The 19,851-nt window shown below is 41.5% G+C and overlaps 2 protein-coding genes and 1 pseudogene across 2 annotated transcripts in view; 2 read left to right on the forward strand and 1 right to left on the reverse strand.

The window, feature by feature from the left end:
- Positions 1–755, forward strand: part of LOC120556542 — a 44,531-nt pseudogene extending 43,776 nt beyond the window's left edge.
- A 5,245-nt stretch (positions 756–6,000) lies between these two features.
- Positions 6,001–12,482, forward strand: LOC120556037 (chymotrypsin B-like). The gene is made up of 7 exons (XM_039795368.1): positions 6,001–6,070; positions 6,694–6,797; positions 6,881–6,960; positions 9,277–9,358; positions 9,705–9,885; positions 10,829–10,962; positions 12,260–12,482. The coding sequence occupies exons 1-7, from the start codon at positions 6,019–6,021 to the stop codon at positions 12,419–12,421; spliced, it is 795 nt and encodes a 264-aa protein (XP_039651302.1). The 5' UTR covers positions 6,001–6,018; the 3' UTR covers positions 12,422–12,482.
- Positions 12,483–15,583: 3,101 nt separating this feature from the next.
- LOC120555469 (multidrug resistance-associated protein 9-like) overlaps positions 15,584–19,851 on the reverse strand; it is a 41,375-nt gene continuing 37,107 nt past the window's right edge. The window contains exons 27-29 of the mRNA XM_039794162.1: positions 18,011–18,124; positions 17,222–17,386; positions 15,584–16,073 (exon numbers count right to left, since the gene is read on the reverse strand). Of these exons, the coding sequence (XP_039650096.1) occupies positions 15,981–16,073; positions 17,222–17,386; positions 18,011–18,124 (372 nt within the window). The 3' untranslated portion in view covers positions 15,584–15,980. The remainder of the gene's footprint in view (positions 16,074–17,221; positions 17,387–18,010; positions 18,125–19,851) is intronic.

Genomic DNA, 19,851 nt, shown 5'->3' on the forward strand with positions numbered 1-19,851 from the left:
GCCTCTAAAGGATCATAAAAATATATAAAAGAGGTAGGTTTAGTTTTTTTAAGAAAGTAAAAACAGAAAATACAGGCATACCATACAAACAAGACATACACTGCACGATTCATCCTTAAAACTCAGTGACGTGTTAAGTGCAGATCTTTCAGTACAGTTTACTCTGGGCTTTTAAAAGAAAGATGTCTCTGTAACAGTCTGTCTGTCTGTGTCTGTGTCTATGTGTCTGTCTCTGTTTTTGTCTGTTGTCCTGCAGGTCGCAGAGTTTGATCATCCAGAAGTGTTGAAACAAAGACCAGACTCGCTGTTTGCTTCTCTTTTAACAGCTTCCAACACTGTGGCGTCCTGATGTCCTTACTGTAAATGCACCGCAGTGACTTTACAGCAGTTGAAATCACGGAGGTTTCTGCAGCATTGAAAAGCTTCACCAATGTTTCCAAGGTTCTTCCTCCTTTCTTCTTCCGGGACATGAACTCCCATTTCCTGGGTGAAAGTCTGTTTTTATTTAATTATGGTGCTGACAGTAATAAATACGTACAATAAATGCAGATGACAGCGCTTTACTTTTCAAAGCTATATGCACAAATTTTTCATGAGAACAGGATGAGTCATCTCCATGATACCTTGAATCTGGCTTTTATTGCGAGAAGGGAAAATGTCTTTTGTGTTGTCAGTCTTACAGATCAATGGCCCACCTAAGACTGTAAAAATATGGCTAAGAATCTTGGTAGGCATCAATGTCCACAATATTAGTCATAAAATTATTCATCTGAGCTTTTTAGTTCACAGTTGTGTTACATACAAGGAAGCTACTGTTTCTGCTGAACTCGCTTCAATAAAAAAATATGATATCTCAGTGTGTGTGTGTGTGTGTGTGTTTGTGTGTGTGTGTGTGTGTGTGTGTTTGTCTATCTCAGTGTGTGTGTGTGTGTGTGTGTGTATGTGTGTGTGTTTCTGTGCAGATCTTTGTTCATGTTTCAACATGTTTTCAGTGTGCTGAGTGTGCACGGTGAGTGTGCACGGTAAGAGTGCACGGTGTGTTATCAGCGTGTTGACGTGTCACACACAGACTCAGCTGCTGACTGCCGTTTTCCTCACAACTTTTAAACTGAATTATAGTGTGAAGCAAAAGCCCCACGGTGTACAGAGATATGTAGAAAGAGAGGGAAGAGTTTAGATCTCACACCTGCAGAAAGAAAGACATCATGGCACCTGATTCAGATTAATAATGATCATAATAGTTTAATATTTCATTAAAAAATGCAGGAGAATGAGAAACTATAAAGATATACATAATGTACATTTGAAGTGAAATTAGGAGGAGGGTCGATTTATTTCTCTTCCAGCTCAGTGCTTCCCTTACTTTTCCACATGAAGACCCCTAAATGGACAAAAGTAGACGACAGACCCTCATTATATATTATGATAACATTTTGTCCCAGGGTCCTGCAGGAGTTTTGGAGTTTCAGATGTTTTATTACAGAAAGTGTATGAAACCCATGATTAAGTGTCTGACAACATTATTGAACGGATCCCTACAGAAATAGAGCTTTTAGTTAAAGATTAAGATTCTTTATTTTAACAGGAAACAGCCCCGAAATCACCATCACCAAACCCACCAGACTCCATGTAAATAATCAGGACTTTTAGCGTGTATAGAGCCAGCATATTTCCACCAGACTCCATGTAAATAATCACCACTTTTAGCGTGTATGCTTCACATTGAGTATTAAGTTTGTTTCATTTGTTTATGTCTAATATTGTTGAAAATTTCATTCAGGGTCCATCTGATGGGTTGCTGGAACAATGTAACAAGGAGCAGCGTGAGAAAATTGCTCAGCATTACTCTATTGATGTTGACCCCAAGTCCAAGAATTGGAGAAAATCAAGTTCAGAAGGGAACAACTGAAATTTCATTTGGAAGTTCAGAAATTGACATTGCTGAAAGAGGGAAAAATTTCTGCATCAGCTTTAAATTTGGAATCTCCTCGTTCATGTTTTGATGTGGCAAGTAATTTGAGGTTGTTGCCACAGTTTAGTGAATGTGATGTAGAGATTTTCTTCAGTTTGTTTGAGCAAATTGCAGATTCGAGAGACTGGCAGGATGAGGAGCGAACTGTGTTACAGTGTGTTTTTAGTGGTAAGGCACAGCAGGCTTACTCAGCTTTGTCTTCTGAAGCCTGTAAATAGCACAAAACGGTGAAAGCAGCAGTCTTAAAGTCATAGGAGCTTGTTCCTGAGGCATATCGGCAACGCTTCAGGGGCTGCAAACAGACTGGTGAACAAACACATGTTGAGTTCCAGGGATTTGAAATTGCATTTTAATCGTTGGTGCTCTTCTTCTGGTGTTACATTTGATGAGTTATGTGATTTAGTGGTTCAAGAGCAGTTTAAAAAGTCTGTGCCTGACTATGTTGCGACCTATGTTAATGAACACAAGGTCAAGTGTCCGAGTGAGGCTGCAGTGCTGGCCGATGAATATGTGTTGACACACAGGCGTTTCTTTGGTGAGTGGGGCAACAATGAACACTTTCCCAGGGCAGAGTTTATGTCACCAAAATTGGAACACCATTCTAGGGGAAAAAGTGACCAGACTGTAATTATTGCCATCAACTAGGTCATTGGAAGAAAGAGTGTCCTCTCTTACAAGAGAAGAGTAAGATGTACACTGTTAAGTCGGTTGGTTTGGCTGCCCCTGTTCGGAGTCTTACACCTGGTGTTGGTGCAGGATTGGTGTCTCCATATCAGATGCAGGTTAAGCCAGTATATACTTCGGAGATTGATTTGTGTTACGCTCCATTTGTCTGTATCTTGGCTTTGTAAAGCTGCTTGGTAGTGATGAGGAAGTTCTAATAAAAATTTTGAGGGACTCAGGAGCTTCGCAAAGCTTTGTGAGGAGAAAGATTTTGCCCTTTTCTCCCATATCAGACACAGGTAGCTGTGTTCCTGTTCGGGGGTTGGGCCTGCGGACTATGTTTGTGTCTGTGCACAAAGTGCATCTGTCTTGTGGATTGGTACAAGGGGAGGTAGATGTGGGTGTTTGTGCAGAACTACCAGTTGAATGGATTGATGTTATTTTGGGAAATGACCTGGTAGGGGGTTGTATGTGGCCTGATGATGTAGGACCAAACTGTGTACCCCTACAGCCAATACAAATGCATTTGTCTGCTTTAGTTTCAGGAACGCCAGAGGTCCCTGAACTGGGGAGGGCAGTGTGTGCAGTCTCGTCTTCCGAGATGCAAGCGACCGGTAACCCAGGAAGGAGAAGGGAAAGAATGCTTCGTATTAGGGACAATGTGGTGGCAGATGCCCTGTCACGTGCGCCATTGTGTGTCAGGACTGCCTATCATTTTCTTGTTTCATGAAATGTTCCAGTGCTTCCTTGGATTTATGGCCACTGTTTTTTTTGGATAGTGTACTTGATTGGATGGTTTTAGAGATAATGTTGATGTGGTTCCAGCCGATTTCAAAGTGGCTACGGTCACTCCCCTACTCAAGAAGCCTTCACTGGATCCCTTTGTTTTAAATAATTACCGTCCCATCTCAGTCTTACCTTTTATTTCTAAATTGTTGGAGAAAATTGTGTTGGATCAACTTCAACGCTTCTTGTCTAACAACTGTATATATGAGGTTTTTCAATCTGGGTTTAGGACTGCACACAGCACTGAGTTGGCTCTCCTGCGAGTGCTAAATGATGTTTACATTTCTACTGATTCTGGAGATACGGTTGTTCTAGTTCTTCTAGATCTTTCGGCAGCTTTTGACACCACTGACCACCCTACTCTGTTAGCTAGACTTGAGACCTGGGTAGGCCTCAAAGCCTCAGTTCTGAATTGGTTCCAGTCTTACCTTTCTGATAGAAGGTTCTCAGTAAAGATGGGCAACTTCTCCAGCTCTATGGCACCTTTGTCCTGTGGTCTTCCACAGGGCTCCATTCTGGCTCCCTCTCTATTTTCTCTTTATATGCTGCCCTTGGGCACCATTTTAAGGAAATATGATGTATCATTTCATTTTTACGCGGACGACACTCAAATTTACATGCCAATCAGTAGAAATAACCCAGCCGCGTTAAACTCTCTCCTGCTATGCTTAGAGGAGGTGAAGGCATGGCTGGCTCAAAATTTCCTCTATTTAAATGATGATAAGACCGAGGTCATTGTTTTTAGCCCGAGTGAAAGGTCCCAGTGTACAAGCCTAGACTTGGGGAGTCTTTCTGCTTTTAAATCCGTAGGAGTGCGGAACCTGGGTGTTCTTGTGGACAAGTCCTTAAAATTTGATAAACATATTTCATCGGTAATCAGCTCCGTTTTTTTCCAACTTGGAATATTGTCTAAAATCAAAGGCTTTCTCACCGCGAGAACTCTGGAAATGACGGTTCATGCCTTCATCACGTGCCGGCTAGATTACTGCAAGTCACTCTACTGTGGTATATCTAGCTCTCAAATTGCCCGTCTTCAGTTATTTCAAAATGCTGCGGCCAGACTTATCTTTAACTGTCGCAAATATGACCATATCACCCCTACTCTCAAATCTCTACACTGGTTGCCCGTTCAACAGAATAGATTTCAAAATCCTGCTCTTTGTCTTCAAATCTTTACATAACTTAGCTCCCGACTGCCTATCTGAACTTATCCATCCGTACACTCCTACCAGAAGCCTAAGATCTCACGACCAGGTTCTGCTGGTAGCCCCTCGTGCCAGACTAAAGCAGAGAGGGAAGCGCGCTTTTGCGGTGGCAGGGCCTCGTCTGTGGAACACCCTGCCTTTAGAGATCAGAACAGCCCCCAACCTTGCTATCTTCAAGTCGTCGGTAAAAACCTACTTATTCTCATTAGCATATTGATTTCCTCTTTTATTGGTCCTTCTTTTGTATATTTGAGTCAGTGTTTTAAGGTTGCTCTTAGCCTTGTTGTTTTTATTTTGTGTTTTATGCTTTGTCTTGCTGGTTTTATGTTATTTTATGTTTTTTTATGCTAGCTCTGTAAAGCACTTTGGTCTGTCTAGCGGCTGTTTAAATGTGCTATATAAATAAATGAACTTGAACTTGGTCTGGTGTTTAATATAAAATGTGTTTATTATATTTAACAGTTTTTTTTTTTTTTTTTTTTTTTCAAGGTCATGGTGGGACCTTGTTCTTGAGGAGGGGGGTGTGACGGCTCCTAGGCCTATTAAGTCCCTTTGGTTGCTGGGGATTGGCTAATGAGGACTGATTGACACCAGGTTCACCTGATTGCTCGCCTGTCTACAAGTAGGAGTGTTTGGGAAGTCATTCGCTCTCCCTCCTCAAGGCACTTGGTTTGTTTGGATTTTGGGTTTAGTTATATTTGTGTTCTAGCTTTGATACATTTACAGACATCCATACATTTCACACATTACTGATTAACTGATTTCACGTTTATCTTTGTTACTTTAATAAATTTGGTTTAACTGAACAAACATGTGTCTCCCCCTTTTTTGTCATGCCTTTGAGCCAGGTCGTGACAGAGTAGAAACCTGTAAGGGCTTCTATACAAACCAAAGGTAAAATGTAAACCACCAGTACATTTTAGATAGTGTTCAAAAGTTTCATATGAAACAAAATATAACGTGCAGAGAAATCTAAGTAATCAGCATCTTTACAGACAGTTTTAAAGAATGATCTTTTCGTTTCCAAGTCAAATGTTTTAGACAGCAGAGCATTTCTGTTTTTATAATAAACCGAGAAAACAACACAGGAGTCCATTAAATGTACGTTTTCATTTCATGAAATAACTTTGATGCAAAACTGACACAGGCTTCAGGGATCTGAAGTGAAATAAAGTTTAGTTTGGATGGAAACAAAATGTGCTGACGTTCTGAGTTGTCAGCAGCCAATCAGAGAGTGGCAGTTTGGGGCGTTTGAGCCGTGTGAATGCCGCCAGCTGAGTGCTGAGCCGGACGGACCAGCAAGCGCTGTGATTGGCTGAAGGCCAGAAGGGTTCAGGGATAAAAGAGCAGCTCTGTGTTCAACACTTCATCACCCTCTTCATCATCGTCACCATGGCCTTTCTCTGGATCGTCTCCTGCCTCGCCTTCGTCAGCGCCGCTTACAGTGAGACAAACTCTTGAATCTTTTAGAAATTAAATCTAGAGAACTAAATTCATTCATTTATATTTTAGTGCAGGGCTCCTTAACCTGCGTCTCTCCAGCGGCTCCTTTGACAAAAAGTAATATGGAAATAAATAACTGTTTAACATTTTTCAGCTACATCTCCACTGCTACGTTTTGGTTAAAAAGGAATATCTTCTGCTACATTTCCCCCTCTCATTCCCCCTGCTCTGGCATTTCCCCCTCTCATTCCTCCTACTCTAGCGTTTCCCCCTCTCATTCCCACTGCTCTGGCGTTTCTCCCTCTCATTTCCCCTACTCTGGCATTTCCCCCTCTCATTCCCCCTACTCTGGCGTTTCTCCCTCTCATTGCCCCTGCACTGGCATGATTAGTTCTTCTACTGGAGTTGAAAACACTTTTGGCTCAAAGCTCAAATGCTTAAAAACCAAAACGTAGCGGTGGAGATGTAGCTTTAGCTTCCATTTATCATTATTTAATCACAAAAGTGAATCTTACATTCTCCATTTAAGCTATGTAACATTTCAGTTTCACCTAACCCTAAATTTAACTGTAGAGATGCTAAACTTAACTGTCATGTGACCATGTGTCTCCTGTTGCCTCTCAGGTTGCGGCGTGCCGGCTATCACCCCCCAGGTGTCCGGCTACGCCCGCATCGTTAACGGTGAGGAGGCGGTGCCTCACTCCTGGCCCTGGCAAGTGTCTCTGCAGGTGAGTTTCTTCTTTCGTCTCACTGTTTGTATCTTGTCTTCATGTTGCTCGGTGTCTGAGTTCAGTCTGTTTTTTCCTCGCAGCAATCCAATGGCTTCCACTTCTGTGGCGGCTCTCTGATCAACGAGAACTGGGTGGTGACGGCCGCTCACTGCAACGTCATGTCAGTTCAACACGACATCACTCTGTCTCTAAATCTTTAACTGTTAGGGTTTCAGATAATAACCCACTATAATCAAGCTCTTTTTTAAAAAATGTTTAAGGCGTAGACCATATTATTCTGTAAGTTTAGACTCAAACCAACGTGTTCATCTCTTAACACTGTCTGACTCCCTATCTGGCTTCCTGTCTGTCTCTCAGCTCCGAGCCACTAAAACAGCTGCTCTCTGTAGGTTTTAATCAAACAAACGTGAGGAAATAGTCAAAGGAAACTTTAACATGCCGACAGGGGACATTCTTGTGTCAGTATGGACAAAACAGTATACAACCCAATCATAAGAGGAGGTTCTGACAAGCAATAAGCAATTCTTGACCTGAAGAAAAAAGAAAAGTGTTTCCTCGCTGCTGTCTCTAACGCTTGCTCTTGGGGGGTTTGTTGTGTCTCTTTAAATGATAGAGACAGTTTGAGTTTTTAATTGTGCAGTCTGATCGCTATAGTACGGTGGCCGGGAAGTGCAATGCAACATTACAAAGAATGAAACACTTTTACATTTTGGAAAACAAATTTACATTTTGGAAAACAAAATAACATTTTCGAAAACAAATTTACATTTTGGAAAACAAAATAACATTTTAGAAAACAAATTTACATTTTGGAAAACAAAATAACATTTTAGAAAACAAATTTACATTTTGGAAAACAAAATAACATTTTCGAAAACAAATTTACATTTTAGAAAACAAATTTACATTTTGGAAAACAAAATAACATTTTAGAAAACAAATTTACATTTTAGAAAACAAATTTACATTTTGGAAAACAAAATAACATTTTCGAAAACAAATTTACATTTTCGAAAACAAATTTACATTTTAGAAAACAAATTAACAAGATGCAAAACACTTTTACCAGTCCCGAAACAAATTTACAAATGACAGATTCTTCACGGAAAGGGAATGTACCACATACCGGAAGTGATGAGGTGTTGTATACATGTCGCCTTGACTACGGCAGTTATGGATCGAATCGCGTCAATAGAGCGCGCATCTTGGAACAGGGGAGGCACTCCCTTATATACTGTCTATGGGCGTCGCTTAATGCATCAGCGTCAATGTAGGCAAAGGTCTAACGGAAATAAAATCACTATAAATCGTCAAAATCTCATGCGATGTTCTAGTTTTTTTAAACAAAAGACAAAGAGACTAATTAATGTGTTAATACAAAGAATATTTATTATAATCAGTTCACAGATGAGTACAAACGGAAACTTCACCCTTCTGAACTAAGAGGTTCTGCTTCAAAGTGAAGTTTAAACACTAATGATTCATTTATTTCTGCATGTATTTATTTATTTAACGAGATTTTAAGTCGTGTTTCTGTTGGCTCCACAGTCGGAGCGTCCCGCCAGACTCCCTTTAGGAAACCTGTGATTTAAACTTCAGCAGGCTGTGACAGTCCGCTCCGGTTTAGTCCTGGATCTGATTCTCCCGGGCTTCCCTTCCCTCCAGCGGGCCCAGCAATACGGCCTGGGTCTCCAGCTGCGTGGTGTCGGTTTTGGCTCCCAGGAATGGGCAGTGAGCTCCAGGTCCTGCAGCTGCAGACGGACTCAGCTGCCCCCTGCTGTAGCTTCGATCCGGCCGCGGCTGTCGATACGTTCCCTGTTTTTCCAATGTTTCCGTCAGGTCCGCGTCATATAAAAACTCCAAACACCGACCACACGTAAAGTCACCATAAACTTCATTCACGCCATATACTCACTCACAACAACACAAATTGACTGCGCTCACCAACAACACCTCATCACTTCCGGTATGTGGTACATTCCCTTTCCGTGAAGAATCTGTCATTTGTAAATTTGTTTCGGGACTGGTAAAAGTGTTTTGCATCTTGTTAATTTGTTTTCTAAAATGTAAATTTGTTTTCGAAAATGTAAATTTGTTTTCTAAAATGTTATTTTGTTTTCCAAAATGTTAATTTGTTTTCTAAAATGTAAATTTGTTTTCTAAAATGTTATTTTTTTTTCCAAAATGTAAATTTGTTTTCCAAAATGTAAATTTGTTTTCCAAAATGTAAATTTGTTTTCTAAAATGTTATTTTGTTTTCCAAAATGTACATTTGTTTTCCAAAATGTAAATTTGTTTTCCAAAATGTAAATTTGTCTCGAGCTTTGTAAAAGTGTTTCATTCTTTGTAATGTTGCATTGCACTTCCCGGCCACCGTACTATAGGAACAAATGATTTGCTGAACCTCGTAGTTCTACTTTTCTGCTGTAGAAATTTACCATTCGACTGTTTACTGAACTGGCTGTTCCTGTTTCAGGACGTACCACCGTGTGATCGCTGGGGAACATAACAAGGGCTCCGGCTCCAATGAGGATGTCCAGATCCTGAAGCCCGCCAAGGTCAGAACTCCCCGTCAGCCAATCAGCTTTCAGAATGGTTATCGTGCTTTTATTGAATCAATTAATCTTTCTCTTTGGTGTCATGGTTTGGAAGTTGCTCTGTAAAGAACAGAAACTTAATCAATCACATCAAATCTATCTGTGGTACAGATGGATGGATAGATGGATAGATGGATAGATAGACAGATAGATGGATAGATAGATGGATGGATAGATGGATGGATAGATAGACAGACAGACAGACAGACAGACACTGGTGTCTGAAACTGTGTGTTATGGATGCATTGCACTTTTTAACTGTGCAACACATTCACCTACGGGTTCAGATAAAGTAACCTAACCCCAGGTGTTCACCCATCCCCAGTGGAACCCCCGCACCATCAACAACGACATCTCCCTCATCAAGCTGGCGACCCCCGCCCGCCTCGGGACCAATGTTTCCCCCGTCTGCATCGCCGCGTCTGCTGATAACTTCCCCGCCGGCATGACCTGCATCACCACTGGCTGGGGTCTGACCCGCTACAACGGTGAGACCCCCAAAACACCCTAAAACCCAAACAGTAACTGCATCTTATTAACTCATTATTTATTGCTAACTGTTGGTGTTTTTACCAGTTGTAAAAGTTCAGAATACATTCAGATTTGCAGCTGTTGGTCAGTAAATACTATATTTTTTCATGAACTAAGGTAATTGTATAAGAAGCTGGGATGTTAATAGTTATAGGTTTAGATATCTTTTGATCTTTAGAGGTGATGTAGAAAGTTGTTAACTCCTCCTGAAACCCAAACATTCACTGCATCTTACTGACTCATTATTTATAGCAAACTGTTGGTGTTTTGATTAGTTGCAGAAGTTGACAAAAAACTCAGATTTGCAATTGAGCTAAAGCTAGCTTAGCAATGTTGGTCGACAAATACAATACCAAAACTAACATTAGTGGAAAGTGGATTATATACCGCATCAGAAACTAACTTCAGCTATCACATATCTTTAGGTCGTTAGAGACGCCTGCCTTTGTTGCCATCTTGTGCAGACTCCCATCGGAAAGTAATGCTGTTAGATTTCAATTTGTAAAGTTTAAAGTCAGACCTTTGTTAGACATATTTATGAGAATGAGTCAAACTTTCAGTAAAATGTGTTTTTATACAAATCTAAGCATACGCTGATGACACTCTAATATATTTCCCGGAAAAAAACTAAATATCCCAAAATATATCTCTTTTGGGTCTGAAGTGATACACTACTTTTAGAAATAGTGCTTTTACTGTGAAAGGGGAGCAGGAAGTGACATTATAGTCCACATAAATGACAAACACAAGACATACAATTTGAGTGAGTAAAAATTACACTGTGTGTTTATATGACTTTTAGCCTAAAATACTAGATTTCACTGCTTTTAAAATGAGAGCTTTTACTATGAAAGGGGAGCAGGAAGTGTGTGTTGAGTGTTGTATGTTGTCTCTCCACAGCTCCCAGTACTCCCAACATGCTGCAGCAGGCCGCCCTGCCGCTGCTGTCCAACGAGCAGTGCAAGAGCCACTGGGGCAGCCAAATCTCCAACGTGATGATCTGTGCCGGAGGAGCCGGAGCTACTTCCTGCATGGTGAGGCCCCGCCCACACACCTACCTGTCATTGCGTTTACATGCAGGTTTAAAACACAATTATACCCGGCAATAACCTGGTATCTCAGCTGCCGTGTAAACACCTTAACCTGGCTAAACTCAGTTCTCCTCCCGGTTAACAGAGCTAGAAATCTCCTTTAGTAACACATCTCCGCCCAAGCAGAAAAAACAGTTTTTGCAACCTAAGACTGACTGTAACAGTGTTTAGCGGCACATTCAACCAATATAAATCACCAATACATAGAAGGGAGTAGTTGGAAGCAACAGTGCCAAAACCAACAGCAGCTTTAAACCTTTAAACCTACTGAGGACTTCTCCATGAGGCATAATATATGAAAAAAGCAGTGCTGAAAAGTCCTCCATGTTCTCCCTGTGTTCCAAGTTGTTGTTGTTTTAACAAAGATCAACCGTGAACACACTGACTCTGTGGTTCTGTTTTAACTGATGTGCATACCTGTCAAGTTTTGGATTTGAAAATAAGGGACATTTTCCAGTGCCCACCTCGAGCAGTCCCACCACCCCAACAAGAAAGCTAAAATCACCACTTGATGCAGAATGCTGAAAACATTTACAATTTATAACATTGCTTGTCTTTACATTTACATTTTATTTTCATTCCTCACATTCTTTTCATTTCATATTGCTTTTCTTTTACAGTTTTTCTTTTAATTTCACACAACTTTTCTTTAGTGAGTTATTGTACAAATTTGTTGCAGACTTTGCATTCTTTAAGACTGTTTTGGAAGGAGTGTATTTGTGGGCTGGGCCAGAGTGGTTAATTTTACATGAGAGTAACATCATCCTATTCTCTGTAACAATCTTTCGTACCATGCTAAACACCCTTTCTGAACTTGCATTGCTATGGGGAATGCATAGTAAAGCCTGCATAAGTTTTGGCAGCGCACCGTCTCTGTCGTAGCATCCATCATCCGTCTCTGTTTTTTTTCTTCTTTTTTTCCCCGTTGTCACTCATCATCTGATCTCACACACTAACCTCGCGACAACTGCCACCTACAGTAGGCCTGTAGTAGGCTACTGCACGTGGCAGTTATCGCGAGGCTAGTGACAGAGCTCAGATTGTGAATGTTTTTTTTCTTTTTTTTTACTCCGCTCGGCCCCGGGGTAATATTATTTTTTAATAACGCAGGTTAAAATACGGGAGATTTACGGGAAAATACTAATACGGGAGGACGGCGGGAAAGAAGGGTAAAATACGGGACTTTCCCGGCCAAAACGGGATACTTGACAGGTATGCTGATGTGTTGTTTCTTCCACAGGGAGACTCTGGCGGCCCTCTGGTCTGTCAGAAGGACAATGCCTGGACTCTGGTCGGTATCGTGTCCTGGGGAAGCAGCAGGTGCTCCACTTCCACCCCCGCCGTCTACGCCCGTGTCACTGAGCTCAGCAGCTGGGTTGACCAGATCCTCGCTGCCAACTAAACGCTCCGAGGAAACGAACCATCCAACTGAATGAGTGATAATAAAAACTCGTAAACTCACAGACTGTTTGTGTTCTTATTTTAAAGATGAAACATAATTACAGTTTAGATTATATAAAAGGGGACAGTGCAAATTAATAAAATGCATGATTTTATCATCGTAAAAACACACTTCATTCAAAGTGGACAAACTATAAATAAAACTATCAAAAGCCATCTTGGTTCATCTTTCCCCTGTTCCAACAATCACCACTCTGGTTTGGTTGAAATAAAGTCATAATTCACCCATTTACATGTGGAAATATGATGATTATTTATATGGAGTCTGGTGGAAATATGCTGGCTCTATATACGCTAAAAGTCCTGATTATTTACATGGAGTCTGGTGGAAATATGCTGGCTCTATACACGCTAAAAGTCCTGATTATTTACATGGAGTCTGGTGGAAATATGCTGGCTCTATACACGCTAAAAGTCCTGATTATTTACATGGAGTCTGGTGGGTTTGGTGATGGTGTTTTCGGGGCTGTTTCATGTTAAACTAAAAGGATCTTAATCTTTAACTAAAAGCTCTATTTCTGTAGGGATCTGTTCCATAATGTTGTCAGACACTTAATCATGGGTTTCATACACTTTCTGTAATAAAACATCTGAAACTCCAAAACTCCTGCAGGACCCTGTGACAAAATGTTATCATATATGAGGGTCTGTCATCTACTTTTGTCCATTTAGGGGTCTTCATGTGGAAAAGTAAGGGAAGCACTGAGCTGGAAGAGAAATAAATCGACCCTCCTCCTAATTTCACTTCAAATGTACATTATGTATATCTTTATAGTTTCTCATTCTCCTGAGTTTTTTTGTGAAATATTAAACTATTATGATCATTATTAATCTGAATCAGGTGCCATGATGTCTTTCTTTCTGCAGGTGTGAGATCTAAACTCTTCCCTCTCTCTCTACATATCTCTGTACACCGTGGGGCTTTTGCTTCACACTATAATTCAGTTTAAAAGTTGTGAGGAAAATGGCAGTCAGCAGCTGAGTCTGTGTGTGACACGTCAACACGCTGATAACACACCGTGCACTCTTACCGTGCACACTCACCGTGCACACTATGACCACCACATTTTGAAACATGAACAAAGATCTGCACAGAAACACACACACACAGACAGACACACACACACACACACACACACACACACACACACACACAGACACATTTTAATAATTTATTTATGTGTTATGGTTTTGGTGTCTTGTCTTATTTTGGTGGTCTGTTTTGTGCTCTGTTTCCTGTTTTATTTTGAAGTCTCTGGTTTTCTGTCTTGTCTTGTCCACTTTACTTCCTGTCTTGTGTTTCCCTCCTTTTGTTGATTGCTCTGCCCTGCCTAATGTGTTTCACCTGTTTCCCAGCCCTTGTGTCACCTGTCTTGTGTTATCTCTTTAGTCTGTGTATTTAGTCTTGGTGTTCCCCTTGTCCAGTGTCAGATCATTGTTTGTGTTTGTGTGTTCCTGTCGCGTCTCCCGGTGTCCGGTTTTTTGCTCTTGTTTTTTATGGACTATTAAACCCTCCACCTCTACATTCTCCTGCCTGCCTGCCTGCCTCTGCATTTTGGGTCCACTATTCCCTACTCCTCCCTGCTACACCTAACATTATGTCCACATGAAGAAAAATAGTACAGGGACACAAATAATACCGATGCAGTACAATACATACACAAACTTATGGACCAGTGGCACGCAGCAGATCTTCACAATATCAGTTAATACACACAATGCTCAGTTCTTAAGGGTACAAGTAGCACAACACTCAGTTCTGAAGGGTATAAGTAGCACAATACTCACTTCTTAAGGGTATAAGTAGCAGCGTCTCCACCATATGTGGCGGCTGCCAATAATAGCAGATATTGCACAGTACTTTGCAAATTGTTTAGCCTCTTTTTGGCCATCCCAACGCACACACACACACACACACACACACACACACACACACACATACACATACACATACACACACTCACACTGAGATAGACAAACACACACACACACAACTCCACGTGTCACATATGTTTTTATTGAAGCGACAGTAGCTTCCTCTTTTGTAACAAAACTGCGGACAAAAAAGCTCAGATGAATAATAAAGTGTCTGGCTTTTGTTTGATATCTAGTGTTGGCAAAAAAAAAAGCCTTTTTAGTGGGTCTCCTCTTTGCGCAATACTCAGGGTTTTATTGTGAAGGGTAGACACCGAAGGGCCAACGTTTGTATTTTTCTCAACCTTTATTGAGCGTAGTTTAAATCACAGATTATTAATATCCAATGCTGTCCAAACTCAAAAGTGTGAGTGCCGATAATATTAGAAAGCCTCCAAATATTAGAAAAAGAGTGTGTGCTTCGATTAAAGCTGCAGTAGGTAAGATTGTGAAGATGCAGGACTTCGCCAACAAATTTGAACATCGACAACTTCTCAGTCCCTCCCCCCTTTCTGCTGCAGCCCAAACCGTCTCCTAAGCCCCTCCCACACAACAGAGTTTGACAGAAATGCCGGCATGTCAGACAACATGTTCAATAACTAAACACTAACACAACGTTAACTTTACTCACCAACAGTAAAATGATGCTAACTAGCAGGCTACCGTTAGCCATTTCAGCATCATATCAGACCAACCACTGTGCAAACGTTACTATCATCCTCACCAACCTAGCTTTGTGGACTTTTGACTACTAATAACCAAGTGAAAGATAAATCATTCATCGTAATTATGTTACCTGTTGAGAGGAAATGTGGCTACATCTGCATTGTTCTTCAGATGTTTAAAATCCCGGAGCTCACGCCACCTCTGAAAAGCCTCTCCAATATTCACCGGAGTTTTGGGAAACCTTTCTGCAGCGCTCTCGTGGCGGGGAGGGGGAGGGACAGTCCTTATATGCGGTAATGCGTGCGCGCGCAGTGATTGACAGGCAGATAGACCCCCTCTGTGGCCCTGATTGGAGAAAATCAACCGGGAGCGGTGGAATTTTGCCAATGGCACTACAGGCTGTAGGTGGTGCCAGAGGAGCTGTTTTTTTTATTTTACATAATTCATGTAGTTCTACTGGAACATGGGGTCAGTTTCAGCAAATATGACAGAAAGTTAGTTTTATAAGACTTACCTACTGCATCTTTAAATCTGGTTTGGTGAGACATCAAACAAGTCTGGGAGAACATTGATGCATATCAAGAGTCTTAGCCAGATTGTTATAGTCCACATTTAGGTGGGCCATTGATCTGTAAGACTGACAACACAAAAGATATTTTCCCTTCTCGCAATAAAAGCCAGATATAAAGGTATCATGGAGATGACTCAGCCTGTTCTGCATTTATTGTACGTATTTATTACTGTCAGTGCCATAATTAAATAAAAACAGACTTTCACCCAGGAAATGGGTGTTCATGTCCCGGAAGAAGAAAGGAGGAAGAACCTTGTAAACATTGGTGAGGCTTTTCAATGCTGCAGAAACCTCCGTGATTTCAACTGCTGTAAAGTCCTCTGAGGTCACTGTGGTGGGTTTAACGACATCAGAACGCCACAGTGTTGGAAGCCGTTAAAAGAGAGGCAAACAGCGAGTCTGGTCTTTGTTTCAACACATCTGGATGATCAAACTCCACGACCTACAGGACAACAGACAAAAACAGAGACACGGACACAGACAGACACAGACACGGACACGGACACGGACAGAGACACAGACACAGACACAGACACAGAGACAGAGACAGAGACTCGGACATAGACACAGACACACACACAGACTGTTACAGAGACATCTTTTTTTAAAAACCCAGAGTAAACTGTACTGAAAGATCCATGTGACCAAGGACACCTGGTTTGAACTGCTGCAGACTTTTCAGGAAAATTAAAACATGAACAAACCGATGTAGAAACATCGTAGTAGTTTATTCCAAAAGACATAACTGCACTTAACACGTCACTGAGTTTTAAGGATGAATCGTGCAGTGAATGTCTTGTTTGTATGGTATGCCTGTATTTTCTGTTTTTACTTTCTTAAAAAAACTAAACCTACCTCTTTTATATATTTTTATGATCCTTTAGAGGCTCTTTTATATATCTTTATTCACTTGTTTTACACTTTTGTTGATGTTTTGGACTGAAAGGAATGCATCCAATTTAGTTGTACACGTACAATGACAATTACGATATGTTCTGTTCTATTTCACTGTTACAAAGACAGTAGTCTATATCCTCAACAGTCCACTTCAGGGATTGCTCCATGGTTAACTTTAAGTATTGACGGCCACGAAGCTTAAACTTTGGCTCGTTTTGAAGGTTATGTAACCGTTAGTTAACATCTAGCCAATGAGAGCCTGGCTATCAGCATCCTTTGCCCAGTGCAACTGGGTGAGCTCATGAATAGTAATGAGCTCAAACAACACACTGGTCAGACTGACCAGCTGTTGTAATTGGTCTGATTTCTCCTCTTATTTCTGTTCAGTGGCTAGAGCTGACAGAGGAGGTAGCAGTTCATTTTCACATTCACCACATAACACAAACACATATATGGGCCTAACAGATTAAAAAAAATACATGTAAAAACGGTTTTGCGTAGCAGGGCATCTTTAATTATTAAAGAAATGCCAATAAACCAGAGCACATTTTTCTCCCATCAATGAATGCTGTGTGGACTAGCCAGACCTTCCTCCGCTGCACTGTGGAGGAGGGTCTGCCAATGCAAGACTACAAAGACAGAAACATCTGTAACATCTGTAAAATCTGTACCATCCGACTCTGAGGGACTCACCTGTCCGTGGTTAAGGACGAGGATGCGGTCGGCCTGCAGCACCGTGTGGATGCGGTGAGCGATGGTGAGCACCGTGCTGCGTCTGAACGCCTCTCTGATGGTGATCTGGACCAGAGCATCGGTCTCTGCATCGATAGACGCTGTCGCCTCGTCCAATAGGATGATCTGAGGGACAGACAGGTAAACAATTAGTAAATCATGGGGTATACTCGCCGCAGCCGACCTGTTGACCACCAGTGTGACGTCATGGGAGCGCCCTAACTGTTTATACCCGCGTGGTGGTCGCGAAACTAGTTGCAGTCTTCTCTGGCGCTAATGAGGAAAGGCTACCGACTTTGATCTTTCTACGGACTAGAAGAAGAAGAAAAAGGTAAACAACGGCAGAACTGGCAGCAGCATTGATGTCAATGCTTCGATCTGATTGGATGAGCTACTTGGTGGGATCAAGCTTTTCATTCACCATTAAAGAACTCATCTTAACCCAGTAAGTTTACAAGAGAGACTTGCAGTCACTCTGAGAGTCCTGGCAGCACGTTGCCCTCGAGCTCGGTCACGCATCCTGTTTCCGCTTTGTTGCGCGCTGCTGAAAAAAATACCTCTGGTCGGGCACTAACAATCCTGCTGCGCCAGCGAGATCTACGTCGCTTTGACGTCACATTGGTGTGCGCAAGCTCGACTAGGGTGACTGTGAAATGGCCCTTAGACGAACAGACAGGCAGACAGACAGACAGACAGACAGATAGAAAGACAGGCAGACAGACAGACAGACAGACAGACAGACAGACAGACCTTGGAGTTTCGTAGCAGTGCTCGGCTCAGACTGATCAGCTGTCTCTGTCCTACGGAAAAGTTTCCTCCATTGTCCGCCAGCTCAGCCTGCAGCTTCCTCTCCAGACCACAAATCTGAGCAGACATGGAACGGAACAGCTGTTATCCAATCAGACACAAACACATCACAAGGAATAGCTGTTCATCCAATCAGATAATGTCGTAGTTGTGGTGTGGACTCCACCGACCACTAGAGTTAGAACGGATTTTAAAACTTTATATTAGAGATGTTCCGATACCGATCGGCTCCGATACTGCCTAAAACGCTGGTATCGGTATCGGAAAGTACTGGAGTTTATGCACCGATACGATACCGCATAATAAAGTCCTAAAGAAAATCTACGTTAAAGTAGTTTATTTATGTTCTTTTTCCGTTATAACTATAAAAGAAAGTTCTGGGGCATTCTTTGTTTGTGTTTGTTCATGTTTCACAAAGAGTTTAACCTGAGCCAAACAAGAAAACAAAGATAGAAATCATATCACATCCATACAGAGATAGTAGTATACAGTTGTTAAAACATAATAAAATATATGACACGCTGATATCGGATCGGTACTCGGTATCGGCCGATACGCAAGTTCAGATATCGGTATCGGGAAGCAAAAAATGGTATCGGACCATCTCTACTTTATATTCATAGTTATCGTTCTTGGTGTGGACGGCCCTTTAGTCTCGTTCCAGCCAACTTTTGTTAGTTAGTTCTATAGCCCTATGTTTCAATCTCTAATCCTGTTTCTTTTGTTATCAGCTTGCCATTTGGACCTGACTCCTGCCACCACTCCACTCCTGCCAAGGACCCGTATTGGACTCCCTCAAGGCCAGAAATCCCATTCCCTGGATCCCACTACCAGCCTGTCCCTCCCTGCTCTTTCCTGGATTACTTCGGATCTTTGAACACTTGAGTACATTCTAATAAACCTTGTTATAATTTACTCTCCTGGCGCTGAGTACTATCTGCTGTCTGCATTTGGGTTCTGATAGTCATTCCCACCTAACAGAGTCGAGCCGGACGCCCCTGATTTACATAAAGTAGCCTGGATTCAACTTTATGTAAATCAGGAGCATAAAACTCGATGCTCCATCTCTCCAAACTCACCCCCCCCAAAAAAAAAAAAAAAAAAAAACCACCCCCCCCCAAAAAACACCCCCCCCCCCCTTACAAAAAAAAAAAAAAAAAAAACGCTTACTAACGTTTGTAAAATCTTCACCGATAAAGATCTTTAACTTGTTTTCCTCTCTTTAGAATCTGAGCAGCTTCATCACAACCAAACTTGGCCTATCAGCTCGCTCATGGAAATAACGCTGCCTGTGGAAACGTACCTTGACCATGGTGGAAATTTGAATCATCTGACCATTATATTTAATGTAACTTGAAAACAACACAATGATCTTCACTCAGGACACTGGGCTTTGTGTCCTGAGTGAGACTTAAAGTCAACTGTGACTTTTTGAAATAAACAACTTCAACTTTATTTGTGTACCTGAAAGGTGTGCAGCAAGTATAAACACATACAAGACACATAAATACATACAAGTTCTACACACAGTCCAACTGGAACACAACCGTGACAGTACGAGGACAAATAAATACCAGTACAAGGTGCATGGATAGCAGCGTCAAAGTAAACACAGATTTTAGTCTGTTACGCAATGACGTCTAGTAGTTTTGCATAAATCAGTTTAAGCCTATCCCTGATGTTTTCCATACCCTAATTAAGTATTTTTGTTGCCTAAACTTAACTAGCCCCGTTTCACAACATCAACTGCGTGTTTAAAACTTAAATAAAAAGGTTGTATGTGT

The sequence above is a fragment of the Perca fluviatilis genome, chromosome 3 (assembly GCF_010015445.1).
Source record: "Perca fluviatilis chromosome 3, GENO_Pfluv_1.0, whole genome shotgun sequence".
In the NCBI taxonomy this organism is placed as follows: Eukaryota; Metazoa; Chordata; class Actinopteri; order Perciformes; family Percidae; genus Perca; species Perca fluviatilis.

Coding starts and splice junctions, on each gene's coding strand:
- LOC120556037 (XM_039795368.1), top strand. CDS start 6,019: ATGGCCTTTCTCTGGATCGTCTCCTGCCTCGCCTTCGTCAGCGCCGCT. Junction 9,359..9,704: donor AGATCCTGAAGCCCGCCAAG/GTCAGAACTCCC, acceptor ACCTAACCCCAG/GTGTTCACCCATCCCCAGTG. Junction 10,963..12,259: donor CCGGAGCTACTTCCTGCATG/GTGAGGCCCCGC, acceptor TTTCTTCCACAG/GGAGACTCTGGCGGCCCTCT.